This window comes from Arachis stenosperma, chromosome 4 (assembly GCF_014773155.1).
Source record: "Arachis stenosperma cultivar V10309 chromosome 4, arast.V10309.gnm1.PFL2, whole genome shotgun sequence".
Taxonomy (NCBI): Eukaryota; Viridiplantae; Streptophyta; class Magnoliopsida; order Fabales; family Fabaceae; genus Arachis; species Arachis stenosperma.
The window spans coordinates 148,277,697-148,291,466 of NC_080380.1; the positions used below are offsets into that span (position 1 = coordinate 148,277,697).

Here is a 13,770-nt window from a genome sequence, read left to right on the forward strand (position 1 = left end):
TTGGAAAACAAGAATCTCCTCTTAACTTGCTTAAAACAACAAATGCATTGTCTGTAACCTATATGAAATCAGGGTCTACAATAAGGGTGGAGAAGAAGAGGACGGCCAAATCACACACCCCTAATTTTTATTAGTTTAATGTTGGTTGTAATTAATTATAGAAGGAGACTAAGAGTACATAAAAAGTACACAAGGTTAACCACTAAATAATTTGTTTTAGTTTTTCATTCATTTCAAAATCTTTTAAAATGAAAAGAAATCATTTTTCTTCCTCCCTCAACCTTCACTTTTTCTATCTTTCTTCCTGCTCGTCAACGATTGACATTACAGCTTACTTAGTAAATGAGATTTTCTCTATCACATGAAAATAATTGTATATCTAACAGTATCAACTTTATACAAAAGACTGCAAAAGAAATTAAGAAGCAAGTCAAAAGATGAATTCTACTTTCTTTTCTTTCCTCTCTATTTCTGCCTTTAATTTCCACTTCCACTCAAAAGAGTGTATAACTTAATATTCTATAAGTTAGTTAATTTCACAATAACATTTCTTTTTTAGTATCGTTAATAAAATAAAATAAATGGATGTTTACCTTTTTACTCTAATTTTAAAAACATTTCACAAGGGGTAACAATGGTGCCTCTGTTTTGTGGAGTAAAACTTTCATCTTTTCCATGAGTATAAAAGTATTTTTCCAAACTTAATTAAAAATAAGATTCAACTATAGTTGACAATGAAATGATATATACTATATAAACGATTTGATAGGAAAAATTGTATATTATATATTTATAATCAATCTTGATGATAATAAATGTATAAGGACATGATAAATTAAATCACTACATAATCATCAATAATTATGGTTAAAGTACTAATCTCTAGAAATAAGCATAATTATTTCATATGAGATATTGTCATATTGGTGATAATGATGACTCATCCAATATTTTTTATTGAAAGAAAGAGGTCATAAAGGATATATATTTATGCAGCAGCAACATACACAGCAGTTGACGGACACATACAATATATTTTTATATATATACTACTGATCTTGGTGGTGATGGTGTCCTCCTTCATGATCATGTTGTTGTTGGTTGTAGAAATAGGATGATGGATTCAAAGATTGTTGCAACTGTTGCTGCTGCTGTTGCTGTTGCTGTTGTTGATTGAAAAGATGTGAAGTGTAATAAGGGAAATTTGATTCATCACTTGAAAGAATCTGTGCATACTGAAACAAGTTTGGGAAAACTTGATGATCATGTGTTGAGGATAATGATGATGATGGTGAATAGAGTGTAGGAAGAATAGCATTAGAAGCTGAACCACTGAATTGAAAGGCAGAACCACCTTGTAGTTGTTGTTGTAGCATGTTGTTGTTATTAGGTTGTTGTTGTTGAGTAGTGTTTGGTTGAACAAGTTTTTTAGGGAAATTGAGCTTGGCTTTGTTGCCTTTGAATTTGAGAGCAGCTTTGTCATAAGCTAAAGCAGCATCTTCAGCAGTGTCAAAGGTTCCAAGCCAGACTCTTGCTGCTTTGTTTGGATCTCTAATTTCTGCTGCCCATTTTCCCCATGGCCTCTGTCTCACTCCTCTGTAGTGTGGCTTCTTCTTATTTGGCCCCTCCTCTTTATTATTTGTCATTAATGCAAAGTATGCGTACATGCAAATTCAACAAATCATATTACAATTAATCACATATTATTTTGTCTTTCAATAATAATGTTATGCAGTAAATATTCCTGGTACTCCTCATATAAAAATATAGTTGTTATTAATAATTATGTATTTAGATTATGTTTTAATTAATAAAGCAAAAAAATACATCTTAATTATTAACAAATATTGATATTAAAATAATAATGTCTATCATAAAAGTGTATGCATAAAAAAAATTTACTCACTTTTTAATTTCTTTATTCACTAGGCCCAACAAATTACAATTTTCTGTATCATTTACAAAAATATTATGTATATATAAAAAATTAATCATTAAATTAGTTATCATATATATTTTTAATATGTATAACATGGTGATTTAAATCTCTTAACTTTTATAATATTATATATGTATAAAAATATACATGTAAATCAATATGTATGATTTATATTTAAAGATGAAAAAAAAAATTGAGAGTAATTAAGTCATACTAAAATAATAAAATAAGTGTATTGATACAAATACTCAAAAAAAAGTTTTTAATAAAAAAAAATATTAATCTCAACTTAGTAGATATGTAGTATGGATTTGTTTAGTTTAATTTTTTCTGACAGAATGCAAAGAATTTGGCTTTTTTTTTTTCATGACATACTTGGATGGAAGTGAGAAAAGAATTTGTTAGGAAAGAAATAAAATTAGACAAAACTTGTTTTGGCATTGCTCAACATTTTGATTGAAGTAGCAAACGAATTGGATTCTATATATAAAAGTTTCTAGGAAAAAGTCTTTTTTTTTTTTTCTTCATTGACACGAGGAACTAAAACAGGTAATTCATCAATCATTGCTCAATTGTGCTTTTTTCTACATAGAATTTACACATGTCTATAACCAGAATGAGAAACATTTTAGTCATCATGATACTCCATCATTTTAGAGTACCGAATTTGATATTCAACATATAAATTTATTTTTGATGTCTATATTTTACACATGCCTGAAAATACAACCAGAAACTTGGCATATCTATCATCATCATCATATCGTACCATGTTGGAAAAAGAAAAAAAATCATATGAGTTGGAATAAGTAATTGTGTACCAACAATATCATCCATTAAGAAACGAATAAATTGAAATGATTGCAATGTATATTTCCACAAAGTTTATTAGTCAGCAAAGAGAACTCAAATTATTATATGGTGAATTCTATGGTGTCTATAACTTGGTGGTTAACTTTTGCCTATCTTACTTGTTGTAGTAACTTTTGAATATTTAATAATTATTTATTTTTATACTTTTAAAATTAAATATTAATTTTTAACTCTTTTTAGTAAGTTAGGCAAACACTTTTAGGCACCATAGCAATTACCTTATTATATATGCTAGAATTATCTACTTAACAAGATGGACCAAAATCAAAGCTATATTATAATTAAATTGATTTAAAGAACTAAATATTATATATTATCAAACCATATGGATTTGCAACTTTAAGTAAATAAAGATGTCATGCAAAACTTTAAATAAGGAAAAGGGGTTGATGTTATGTCATGGGAAAATGAATGTAAACCGGTTTAGAAAAGTTTAGGTGGTAGGTACAAATTTTATTTTTTTGATTGTACATGGTATTTTATAGTCCGACAGAATTAGAGCTAATTTGTTATAAATTTAAACTCTATTTAAAAATCTGCTGCTGATCAATTGGTTGCTGTATGCATAAGACGATATTTAAACCTCTAATATTTGCTTAAATAGACAAACGAATTAATTATTCGAACAACCCAAATTGGTTAGATACAGATTTTATATGTTTGAGAATTTTTCACAAACCCACTTGACAATGCAAATGGGGTCACTTTTATGTAGATTATTAATTTCCAGTCCATAGTTGCATGCAACATGAATGTAAGTAGTGTAAGTGTAAATAAAAAATATACCAATGGACTAAAATTGAAATAGATGATGCATACATCTTTGGAAATGCTTACATGCATGTGATATTATCCACTTTGGATGAAATAATTCTGATCATGTGATATATAAAGATGGATGCATATATATCCGGGTAATAATAATGTGCAATTCATCACATACAAGGACAATGATTCCGGGTCAATATATACTTCTTACTAAGATTTGTAATTGGTCTCTATCATTTTAATTACGGAATGTGATGTGATTTGTCTGAGAAAATATTAATCATTAATTTAATACATACTGATTATTCACTAATTAATAAGTTTTATAGTTATATATGCAAGCATGCTTTCATGCAAATCAAACATCGAATTGAACTAATAAAATTTTTATGAACTATATTCTTCTACTAATAACAATGCAAATAGCTTACATTTTCCATACAAACCCATCAATCATCACATGTAAGTTATCAAATCTTCAATATCATATATATAGAATATAGATTGATGCATGATATCAAAAGTGTAATGCACCAAATCAAATTAAAACTTTAATTTTTATCATTATCATCTATTAATAATATAGATCATGGATCCTATATATATTGTTTACATATATGGCCGTATAAAATATTAATATAACAAATTTATTTTTTGACCTTTTTATGGATCAAAAACTGCAAATAAATTAAAAGATTATATTATATGTATAACTATATATAATAAGAGTACCAAAATCTAGATCCGTGTCTAGCACGTCTCCACCAACAAAACATACACACCATTTCAACAAAAATTGGTTCTTTTTTCTTGAAAAATGTCACCAACAAATCATATGAGAGATCTTTATTAGAAAGCAACTTGAAACGGAATTAAACAATTACAAATTAAACAACAAATCACACACACACACACAAAAGATATAATTACAACATTTTTTAGAAAATTAAGCATGCCAATTTCATATAAATTAAATAAAAAGGAGAAACAAGACATATAGAAATTAAACATACAAGTAACTAATTAAGAATAATTGAATAATAATAATATTATTATTATTTAATTAGAAGCTATAACTCACCTTGATCTTGAAGAGGGTGAGTAGGTTGAAGAGGTTCATTTGAGAGAGGAAAAGGGTTTGATTGTGGCAGCATCATGTGATGAGGGTTTTGATTATTATTATTATTGGAAGTTGCCATAACTTGAGCAAGAGCTGAAACCATGGTTGACATGTCAGTGTCTTCAGGTGTGCACCAAGAAGATCCATAATAAGAAGCATCATCATCATCTTCTCTCTTCTCTTTTGCATCTGATGATGAAGATAATGGTAGCTTCCCATGCCTTCTTGGATCCATTTTCTTGTTCTTGTTTTTTTTTGCCCTATTTTCTAATTGCTTTTGTGTTGTTACTACTAGCTACTTGTAGAAACACCCCCCTCCACTTGCACCATGTAAATTTAAGTATAAAGGGAGAAGATATTATGCTTATTGCTTATTGATGTTTAATTAGTCATGATTTAATTTAAATTTCAAAGTTGAATTACTCCTTTTAATCACTTTCTTCTTTTTCATTAACCATGGATATATGATACTATATATATTCATGGATCTCATTTCAATTTTTATTTAAAATAATGGATTCTATATCCATTTTTAAATCAATTAAGGATTCTTTTGAGTTTAACACTTTATACTAATAATATAAAAGAATTAAAAAATATTCCACATAAATAAAAAATCAATCATAAAAAATATATAATTACTATTATTATGTATTTGTATTTTATGAGTATTGATGATTCATATATTTTTTTTAAGTATCAGTTTTTATAATAATCAAATCTGTCATAATATAATAATACAATAATTAAATCTGTAATAGATAAATAAATTATTTACCTACAATGATATAATATATTTTTTTATGAGATGCTATAAATATTATTTACATATACGATGATTAATTGACGGATGATTTTTTGTGTAACATAATATGATGGAAAATAATTATTATATATATAAAAAATAAAATTTTATTTGGAGAAATGATTTTTTATGTGACTTCAATATCATAAGTTTAAGTCATAAAATCAATTATTAAATTAGATTTTTTACATTATATTATTTAATTAAGTACAATTCTTCTCTAAACTGCTAGATGTTTGTAAATTGGATTATTTTTTGTAATATATATTAAAAGAAACTTGTTTTTATATGACTTTTGAAATAATAAGTAGGTAAATCAAGCATGTATTTTAATTGACATAATTGGAAACCTACATAGTTGACATTGAATAAAATAAATCCAATTTTTTTTTGTCATTCCCTTATAATTTAAAACATATATATTTATTTATTTTTTTCTCCTCTAGATAACGCTAAAGATAGTGTAATATATATAGGTCTACATGAATTGATATGTTTCTAGATAAAAGTTTTCACTTTAAGATATAGTAGTATATATGATTGAAATTCCTTTACAGCTCTGATTGTAAGTTGTAAGAGGAAATGCGTATTCCCTGGCCATGTTGTAGAACCATTTGTTTTGGGAACAAGTGGCTTCGAACGTTAGAGAGTAATGATAGTGACACTGTTATAAGTGGCTAAAAGAAAGACACACACATACCTTTACTTTATTTCCTTGGATTAAAGAGATAGTAGAAAGCTAAAAACTAAAATATATATAGATAGACATAACAATGAGACGAAGAAAAAAATGGTCAAAAGAAAATTCGTTTCTATTTTCTTGATTAGAAGCAAAACAAAGTGTTTTATACCAATCAATGATATATATATACGGTGAAAACTTAGATACACCTGAAGTTGATAACTGAGAGTCGTTAGATAAAAATTTATTCAAATCAGTTAAATCATTTAACGACTGTCCTTTTTCTATATATAGTTCTCATATTTAGTGTAATATATATTAATTTTCTCCCAGCTTTATTCTTTACACACTAAAAATAGTGTCAAGAATTACTATTTTATAATAATTAATTAACCTTTGTTATTACTTATTACCGGTAAGAAAAAAAAAAAGTGCCAATAAATATAGAAAAAGTATAGGGTACCAATATATTATCTGCCAATTTCTGTCAACTCTTATATATATTTGTGTTTCATAGAAGTGTGTTCTTAGATGTGTCTAGTAATTAATATATTTTAAATACATATATAAAGAGACACATCTAGAAAATATATCTATAATGACACTTCTATTAAACACAGTAATAAAAAAGACATTTTTATTAGACACATCCACGAACACACTTCCATGAAATATAATTATAAATAAGAGTTGGCAGAAGTTGGCAGATATGTTGTTGGTAACGTAGCGGAACCGATAAATATATTGTCATTTTTTTTAACAATTACTGTATAAGTATTGACTATAACACTAAATTTAATTATTTTGAAAATCGTTAATGTCCATGAAAAAACTTATTTTTTATTGTTGGGTAAAATGTCCATTATATTAATTTTTTAAAGATAATTTAAAAGTTTTAAAAATATATATGCATGTAAATATATGAAATAAAGATGTAAAATTTCAACTAGACATGCCATTTCATGGTCATATCTTAAGAAGATCGAGCCAAATATGGAAGTGGTAATAAGCAACAAATCAAGGGATCGGAGAACGTGTATTTCACCTTTGAAAATGGTAGTTTCGTTTATTTAATATATAGAGATATAAATTTATATTTGACAAATAAAATATGAATACATTATCTTCTAAAATATTGAATTAGTGTATTTTGTATTTAAAAAAAAATAAAAATACTAAACGGAACACAAGTTATTTTTTCATTTTCTCTTTTGTTATCGTTATAAAATTTTTATAATTATATTTTTATTATTTTATTTTTTATTTTAAATTTTGTATGAAGAAAAAAATAAAGATAAATTAAATTATTTATTATTTATTCTATTTTATATTCAGTTTATTACTAACTAAAATACAAAATTAATAATTTTTATATTTTATTATTATTATTTTGTCTTATCCTATTCTCAAAATAAAATATATCTTATAAAAATATTTTTTTTTGTTGCTCACGATATTTTTTAGTCTGACAAGTAATCTGTTGCAGATTATAACTCTATTTAAAAGTTTATCATTGGTCAATAAGTTATTGTATGTATAAAGTAAAATTCAAATACTTAACACTTGTTTAAACATATGAGTGAGCTGACGATCAACCCAAATGGTTATCATATATATAAAAATATATGTACTTGATTTGTGTTGTGTTGTGAACCGTGCATGGTCCCAGATCCCGTGCACGCCATTCAATTCCAAATAAAACAAGTTAGAGTAATTTCTATACATACATTACCGAAAGTTGAGGCATGGATGAAGGACAATTACACTAGCACCTCAAAATATGCAAAAAATACATTGTCCTCATGCATCTTAATTCTTAGCATAGCTTCTAGTCCTTTGATTAGGCCTTCAATTTTACATCACGCATGCATGTGCATGTTTAGTAGATATACTTTGATTTCCTTTGCCCATCTCTCTTCTTTTAGCATTATATTGTCCAATCATTGGAGTAGTCCTCAGCTTTATAATTTGGCTGATTTAAATATATAGATGCTTTTCTTAAATACAAACCCAATTTGATCTTTAATAAGTTTAGTTCTTCAATTCTTTTGTTTTAAAATAATAATTAGAGTTGATGGGTAGAGTAAATTAATTAAGGTACAGTTTAAGTTTCACTCTAACCTACTTGCTTGTAGTGTGAATCTCTTTAAAATTCTCTACTATTATATTTGCATGTTTCCAAACCTCTTAATTTAAATTTTACTCGCACCCTAAACCTATTTACATGATTTTACTCGAACATATATGAACATTACAGCAAACACAAAAGATAGCGGTGGTTAATTAGCGGCTATTTATTAAACCGCTGCAAATTGACAAGATAGCGGCGATTATAATATTAGTTTGGGCTCTGCTATAAAAAAACTAAGATAGCGGCGATTTGCTTCCCAACGGCTGCAAATCAAACTAAGAAGAGAGCCATCTAAATGCCCCGTTACTCACTCGACCAAAAGTCCGGAGCTTTAAAGTCTGAATCACTCCCCCTTTTTCAACCCTAGCTTTTCTTCGACCACCCACACAGCGCCACTATCGATCATCACCCCCAGAGTCTCCATCAGAATCACAGAACCACCACCGTCTCCGCCTTCACCGAACAACCACCGCGAAAACCCTTTCTCTCTTTCTCTTCCCCTGTTTTCTGCCTTTTATGTCTTGCTGTCGGCTACCATCCAGCGTCACTGCGACCATCTTCTTCCCCTCCTTACAACCTCGCACTGTGGGCCTGTGGCTCTCTAGCTCACCCATGCCTCCCTCATTCCCAGTCGCAGAATCAGAACAGAGCCACTCTAGTTTTAATTCGACTCATGTTCTCAGATCACTTTTTCTTCTCTATTTTAGTTAATTTAGGATTAGTTATATGTTGATTCTAGTGTTAATTTAATTTGGTTAGAGTTATTTGCTGCTGTTAGTTGAGTTTAGGTTAGAATTAGAATTTTCTTATTAGAATTAGTGTTAGTTTATACATAATTAAACATGTTGTTAAGAGCTTCTTGAGTTTGAATTTCAATTTGTTTGGATTGGTTGATGCTTTGCTGAGTCACTGCAAAATGCTGCTGATTTTTCATGTCATTGGTGCTAAATTTTGAATTAGTGTTGCAAAGAATGCTTGTTAGTACTATTTTGTGTTGTTTATGCTTTTGCATGCCAAGTGTTCGACAATATGCCAAGTGTTTTGAATATGTTTTAAAGTTTTGTGCATATATGATCTATGATAAGGACACTATGGATGGCAATGTTTGATCCATTTAGTGTACCCAACCTAATGAGATATGGCTTGGTTATTGTTGTATTGTTCTGACAAGAGAAAATTTTATTTCTTGCAATATCATGCCACAGTTAGTCAATATTATGTAGGATGAAATAGGATGAAATCAATGTTGACTTTGCGCCAAAAATTTTGTATTACTTGATAAAAGCAATGTTGTGTGTGATTTCACCATAAAATATATAGGTACTATACATGAGTAAGTGAGACATCTACTTTGAAGTATCTTCTGCTTTCTTGGGCTTAAAATGGGGAGAATACTGAGTTGATTATGTTTTCCTTAGTCATGTCAATCTAGAACTAATCATATTTATTTTTCTTTCTTCTCCAGTATGTGTGATCCTATCTTCATCATTAGTCAAGGTCGTCAGTGCAATTTATGGCTTAAAAAACCAACTGTTGGCAATATTTTATGCAAATTGAAGTGAAAAAGTTAAAATGGTTGGCAAGATGGCATAAATTATCTAATTTTGGCAAGCAAAATTTTTTTCCTTTAACAAGTGTTCTTATTATTCTTATTGCCAACTGATGGAATAAATTTTGGTAATTTTTTTCCCTAAAAATTACTCTGTAGTTTGTTTAGATGGGAGTGCACCAGCTTACCATCTTGATAGAGGATTCAGAGAAGGGATAAACAATTGGTTAGTTCAGTTTGAGGTGTGTCTTGTATGTCCCTTTCTACAAACTGATATCAATAATAAGTCTTCACCAATTACCAACTCAAGAAAAATATTACTTTCATTATTTTGTTTTTCCTTGGCTGACAAATGTGAGGTATCTTTCTTTAGAATTACCTATGTTTTTTTTGTTTCCAAATCGTGTTATCATTTTCTCAATTTATCAATTCAAGTTGAGATTCTAGCAAAAGGTATGAAGATAAATATAAGCATGTTGGAGATGTATCATCCAACTTAACTACTGAGGAAGCCACATTTCGTGTTATATAGGTGCACTGAGATACAGATTTCTCTTCAATTGATAGCATGTGTTAAAAGCTTATTATTACTAGCCTATTTTCTTAAGTACTATCAAACTATTTCTTTATTTGATTTGCAGGAGAAAAAATTTGAATTGTATCAAGCAATTGCAAGATGGAACAAGATGGAAATGTTGATGGTTCATTACAGGTAGATTTTGATATTTACCAAGCATGTATATCAATTTTGAGAAATTATTTTCGTATCTCATTTAAGTCATAAAAAATTCAGGCCCATGCTGATCGTATCCAATCAGAGCTTGATGAACTGGTAAAATCTCTAAATGAGCGGTGTAAGAAGTATAGATTACGTGCAAAGGCAACAACACTAATGGAACTACCCTTTGGTAATTTCTAATTTATGTATTATTATCCTTTTAGTAATTCTCTAGTATTTTGGATGTCTATAACTTTATTATTTCGAATTGCTACTTTTATTTTGTTCTTTGTTGTTGATATCAATCTTAAAAGTAGTCTTAATTAGTTGTAAAATACTATTTTTAAATCATGATGAATATCACATCAACCATTGCAACTAAAAGAGGTTGCTCAATCAGGTGGCATTTAAAGGATGTAAGGAGTTTATGTAAGTTCTTTATGGTATGCTTATATTGGATCTATTATCGCGTTAATCAATCATTACCATTTGTTATGCAAAAATGGTCTGCCCGAGATTTCAAAGCTATAACTTTATATATGAGTATTTTTTGGAGTGAAGTACCCATTTACTAATGGTATGCAAAGATCTTTTTGGAGATTGTGTGGATTTTATATATACATATATATATATATATATATATTAATATATAGTTAATAGTCAAATTAGTCTTTGAAAGATAAGATATTTTTCAAACTCATACCTGAAAGATTTTATCAATCAAATTGGTCCTTCAAATATTACGAATTAATCATATATGTCCCTCAGTTACTCCACTCACAATTTTCGTCAATGATTGATGATGTGACATGTTAAAAAAATAGCATACATGACACATAACATGTTCAATTAGATGTTGGCTAAATATGTTTATAAAAATCTATCAATTTATTCACTAGGTCATATTAGGAATAAAATTTTTGTAATTGAAAAAAATGACTAAATTAATAAACTTTTATAAACATATTTGGTCAATATTCAATTAGACATATCTGATATTATATATGTTATCAATTAACGTTTTACAACATCAATCTTTGAAGAAAATTGTTAATGGAGTGAATGGAGGACAAATATGATTAATTCGCAATTTTTAAAGGACCAATTTGATTGAAAAAATCTTTTAGGGATGAATTTAAAAAATGTCTTATCTTTTAGGGACTAATTTATATATATATTTCATGAATGTAGTAGTGGTAAAATGGTTATGTTGCTTTGTTTTGTGTGAGATGCGTCATGCCAAAAGCAAGCCTCACTTGATTATATAAAAAATAAGTAAAATTTTTTCTAAAAATTTGGAAAATAAATAAAACTTAAATGTTTACATAAAGACAAAATGTTTTGAAAGTTCAAGGAGTGTTTTGTTTGAAAAATAAAGTAGAGATTTGAGAATGCATTCTTTGTTTCTCAGGATATAATTTCTGTATGCAGACTCATCGTTCATGTATTATCTCAGGAACAATGAATGCCCTACTTGCCAAACACATTGTGCCAGTCGTGATTCTTTGAGAGATGATCCAAAATATGATGTCCTTTATTGCTGTTTTATATCCAGAGATTGAGAAATATGAGGTAGAAAGTGAAGAATTTAGCAGTGCTTTTTTTAGATTTTTGTAATGCGTTGAGTTCTGAAGATTATGTTTATATAGATGTTTTGTTGATATGTTAAGTTAGCATTTTGTCTTTCTTTTGCTAATTGTTGATATGTAGATAAAATTTACAACCATTATAGTGTATGTAGGTATTTCACCTATAAAAAGGGGTTATTTTAAAGTGCTTTGACTTTTAGAATTTTTTTTTTTTATAATCTTATATAGTAGATTGTGGTAGTTTCAAAATGCCACAATTTTTTTAAGAAAATCTATTCACCAAATAACGGCGGTTTTGCAACTGCTGCAAAATCAATTATATGATTTGTTGCGGTTGTGCCAGCAGTTTCCAAAAATTTTTGTAAAATCAAATCTCCATCCTTAATAGGCAACGTTTGTAGAACTGCTGGAATTTTGTTTTACAGTGGTTAAAAACCGTCGCAAATTTTTAAAAAAACCGTCACTATTTAACGTATCTCTTGTAATAGAAACATGAGTCATATTGTACAAATTTTAAATTAATGTATATATTATAATTTTAAATTTATTAAAAAAATAATATCAAAGATTATTTATATATTATTAGCAAATGGAATGTGTAATTTGGTGATACTAAGTCCTTGTATAAAAAAAACTTGGGTTTGAATCTCCTCTCCTTCTTTAGCTATGCAATTTTTACTACTTGTTGCGAATAAGGTTGCCAACACACTCAGATATATTATTAGACAGGGTTGGATATTTATTAGTGTGAATAATCATCCAACTCTAAAAATAATAAATATGTTAAGAATATAACTATTTGCGTGTCTTCTTCTATATATTAATTTAAACATTAAAAAAATAGTATCATGACATTGTATCAAATAAAAGAAAAAGTAATAATGACACTATATTTTTGGGTTTTTTGTCGCTAATAAAACTTATATAATAAACTTATTTCAAGTCATGAAATTATTTACTATTCCCAAAATTTAAATTATTAGATAAAAGTATACGAATAAAAATGTCGAAATTATTTATTTAAAAAGCTTAAATTATTAGATAATTTAATAAGCTGGTCATTCCAAATTTCCAAATCCTTTTCTTCATTTTGCACATCATCCCTTAAAACATTCCCTATAATTCTTCCGAACCAAAAAACTAATAACATCCACCAAGTCCCTTTATCATCAATAATCACTACAAGAAATAAGGGGTTTAGCCACGAAAAAAATTGTGGCTAAACTCTAAGATAATCGTAGCAACCATACATTGGCCACGAAAAAATATTTGTGACTAATCAGGTGGTTGTATTTTCAATTTGCCATGATTATAGCATTATTAGCCATAGTTTTAAACATCGTGGAGACCTTCAAAGAGTCATAATTTATATATCATTGTCCACGCATAATACAGTGGCTAAATAAGAATAATCAAATCTTGCTAATTTTTGCAGGTCGAATTTTTCAGCCATATTTTTTTTGGCTAACGTTAGGTTATTTAATCACACTATTTTTGTGGCTAACTCACTCTGTTTTTCACATATAATCCGTAACTAATTTGTGCTAATTTACTCTAATTGAATAATTTTATTAAATTAAAATTATATTTATATAT

At 27.9% G+C, this 13,770-nt stretch overlaps 1 protein-coding gene across 1 annotated transcript; it reads right to left on the reverse strand.

Annotated features, from left to right (window-relative positions):
• Window positions 1-860: 860 nt before the first annotated feature.
• On the reverse strand, window positions 861-5,009 carry LOC130976497 (ethylene-responsive transcription factor ERF113-like). Its single transcript, XM_057901370.1, has 2 exons — window positions 4,662-5,009; window positions 861-1,630 (listed from the first exon to the last, which is right to left on the reverse strand). The coding sequence occupies exons 1-2, from the start codon at window positions 4,933-4,935 to the stop codon at window positions 1,050-1,052; spliced, it is 855 nt and encodes a 284-aa protein (XP_057757353.1). The 5' UTR covers window positions 4,936-5,009; the 3' UTR covers window positions 861-1,049.
• Window positions 5,010-13,770: the final 8,761 nt, after the last annotated feature.

What these genes read in the sequence shown, in the direction of transcription:
- LOC130976497 (XM_057901370.1), bottom strand. Translation starts at nt 4,935, where the DNA reads ATGGATCCAAGAAGGCATGGGAAGCTACCATTATCTTCATCATCAGAT. An exon ending in TCACCCTCTTCAAGATCAAG is followed by an intron (nt 1,631 to 4,661) that starts GTGAGTTATAGC and finishes CAAATAATAAAG; the next exon opens with AGGAGGGGCCAAATAAGAAG.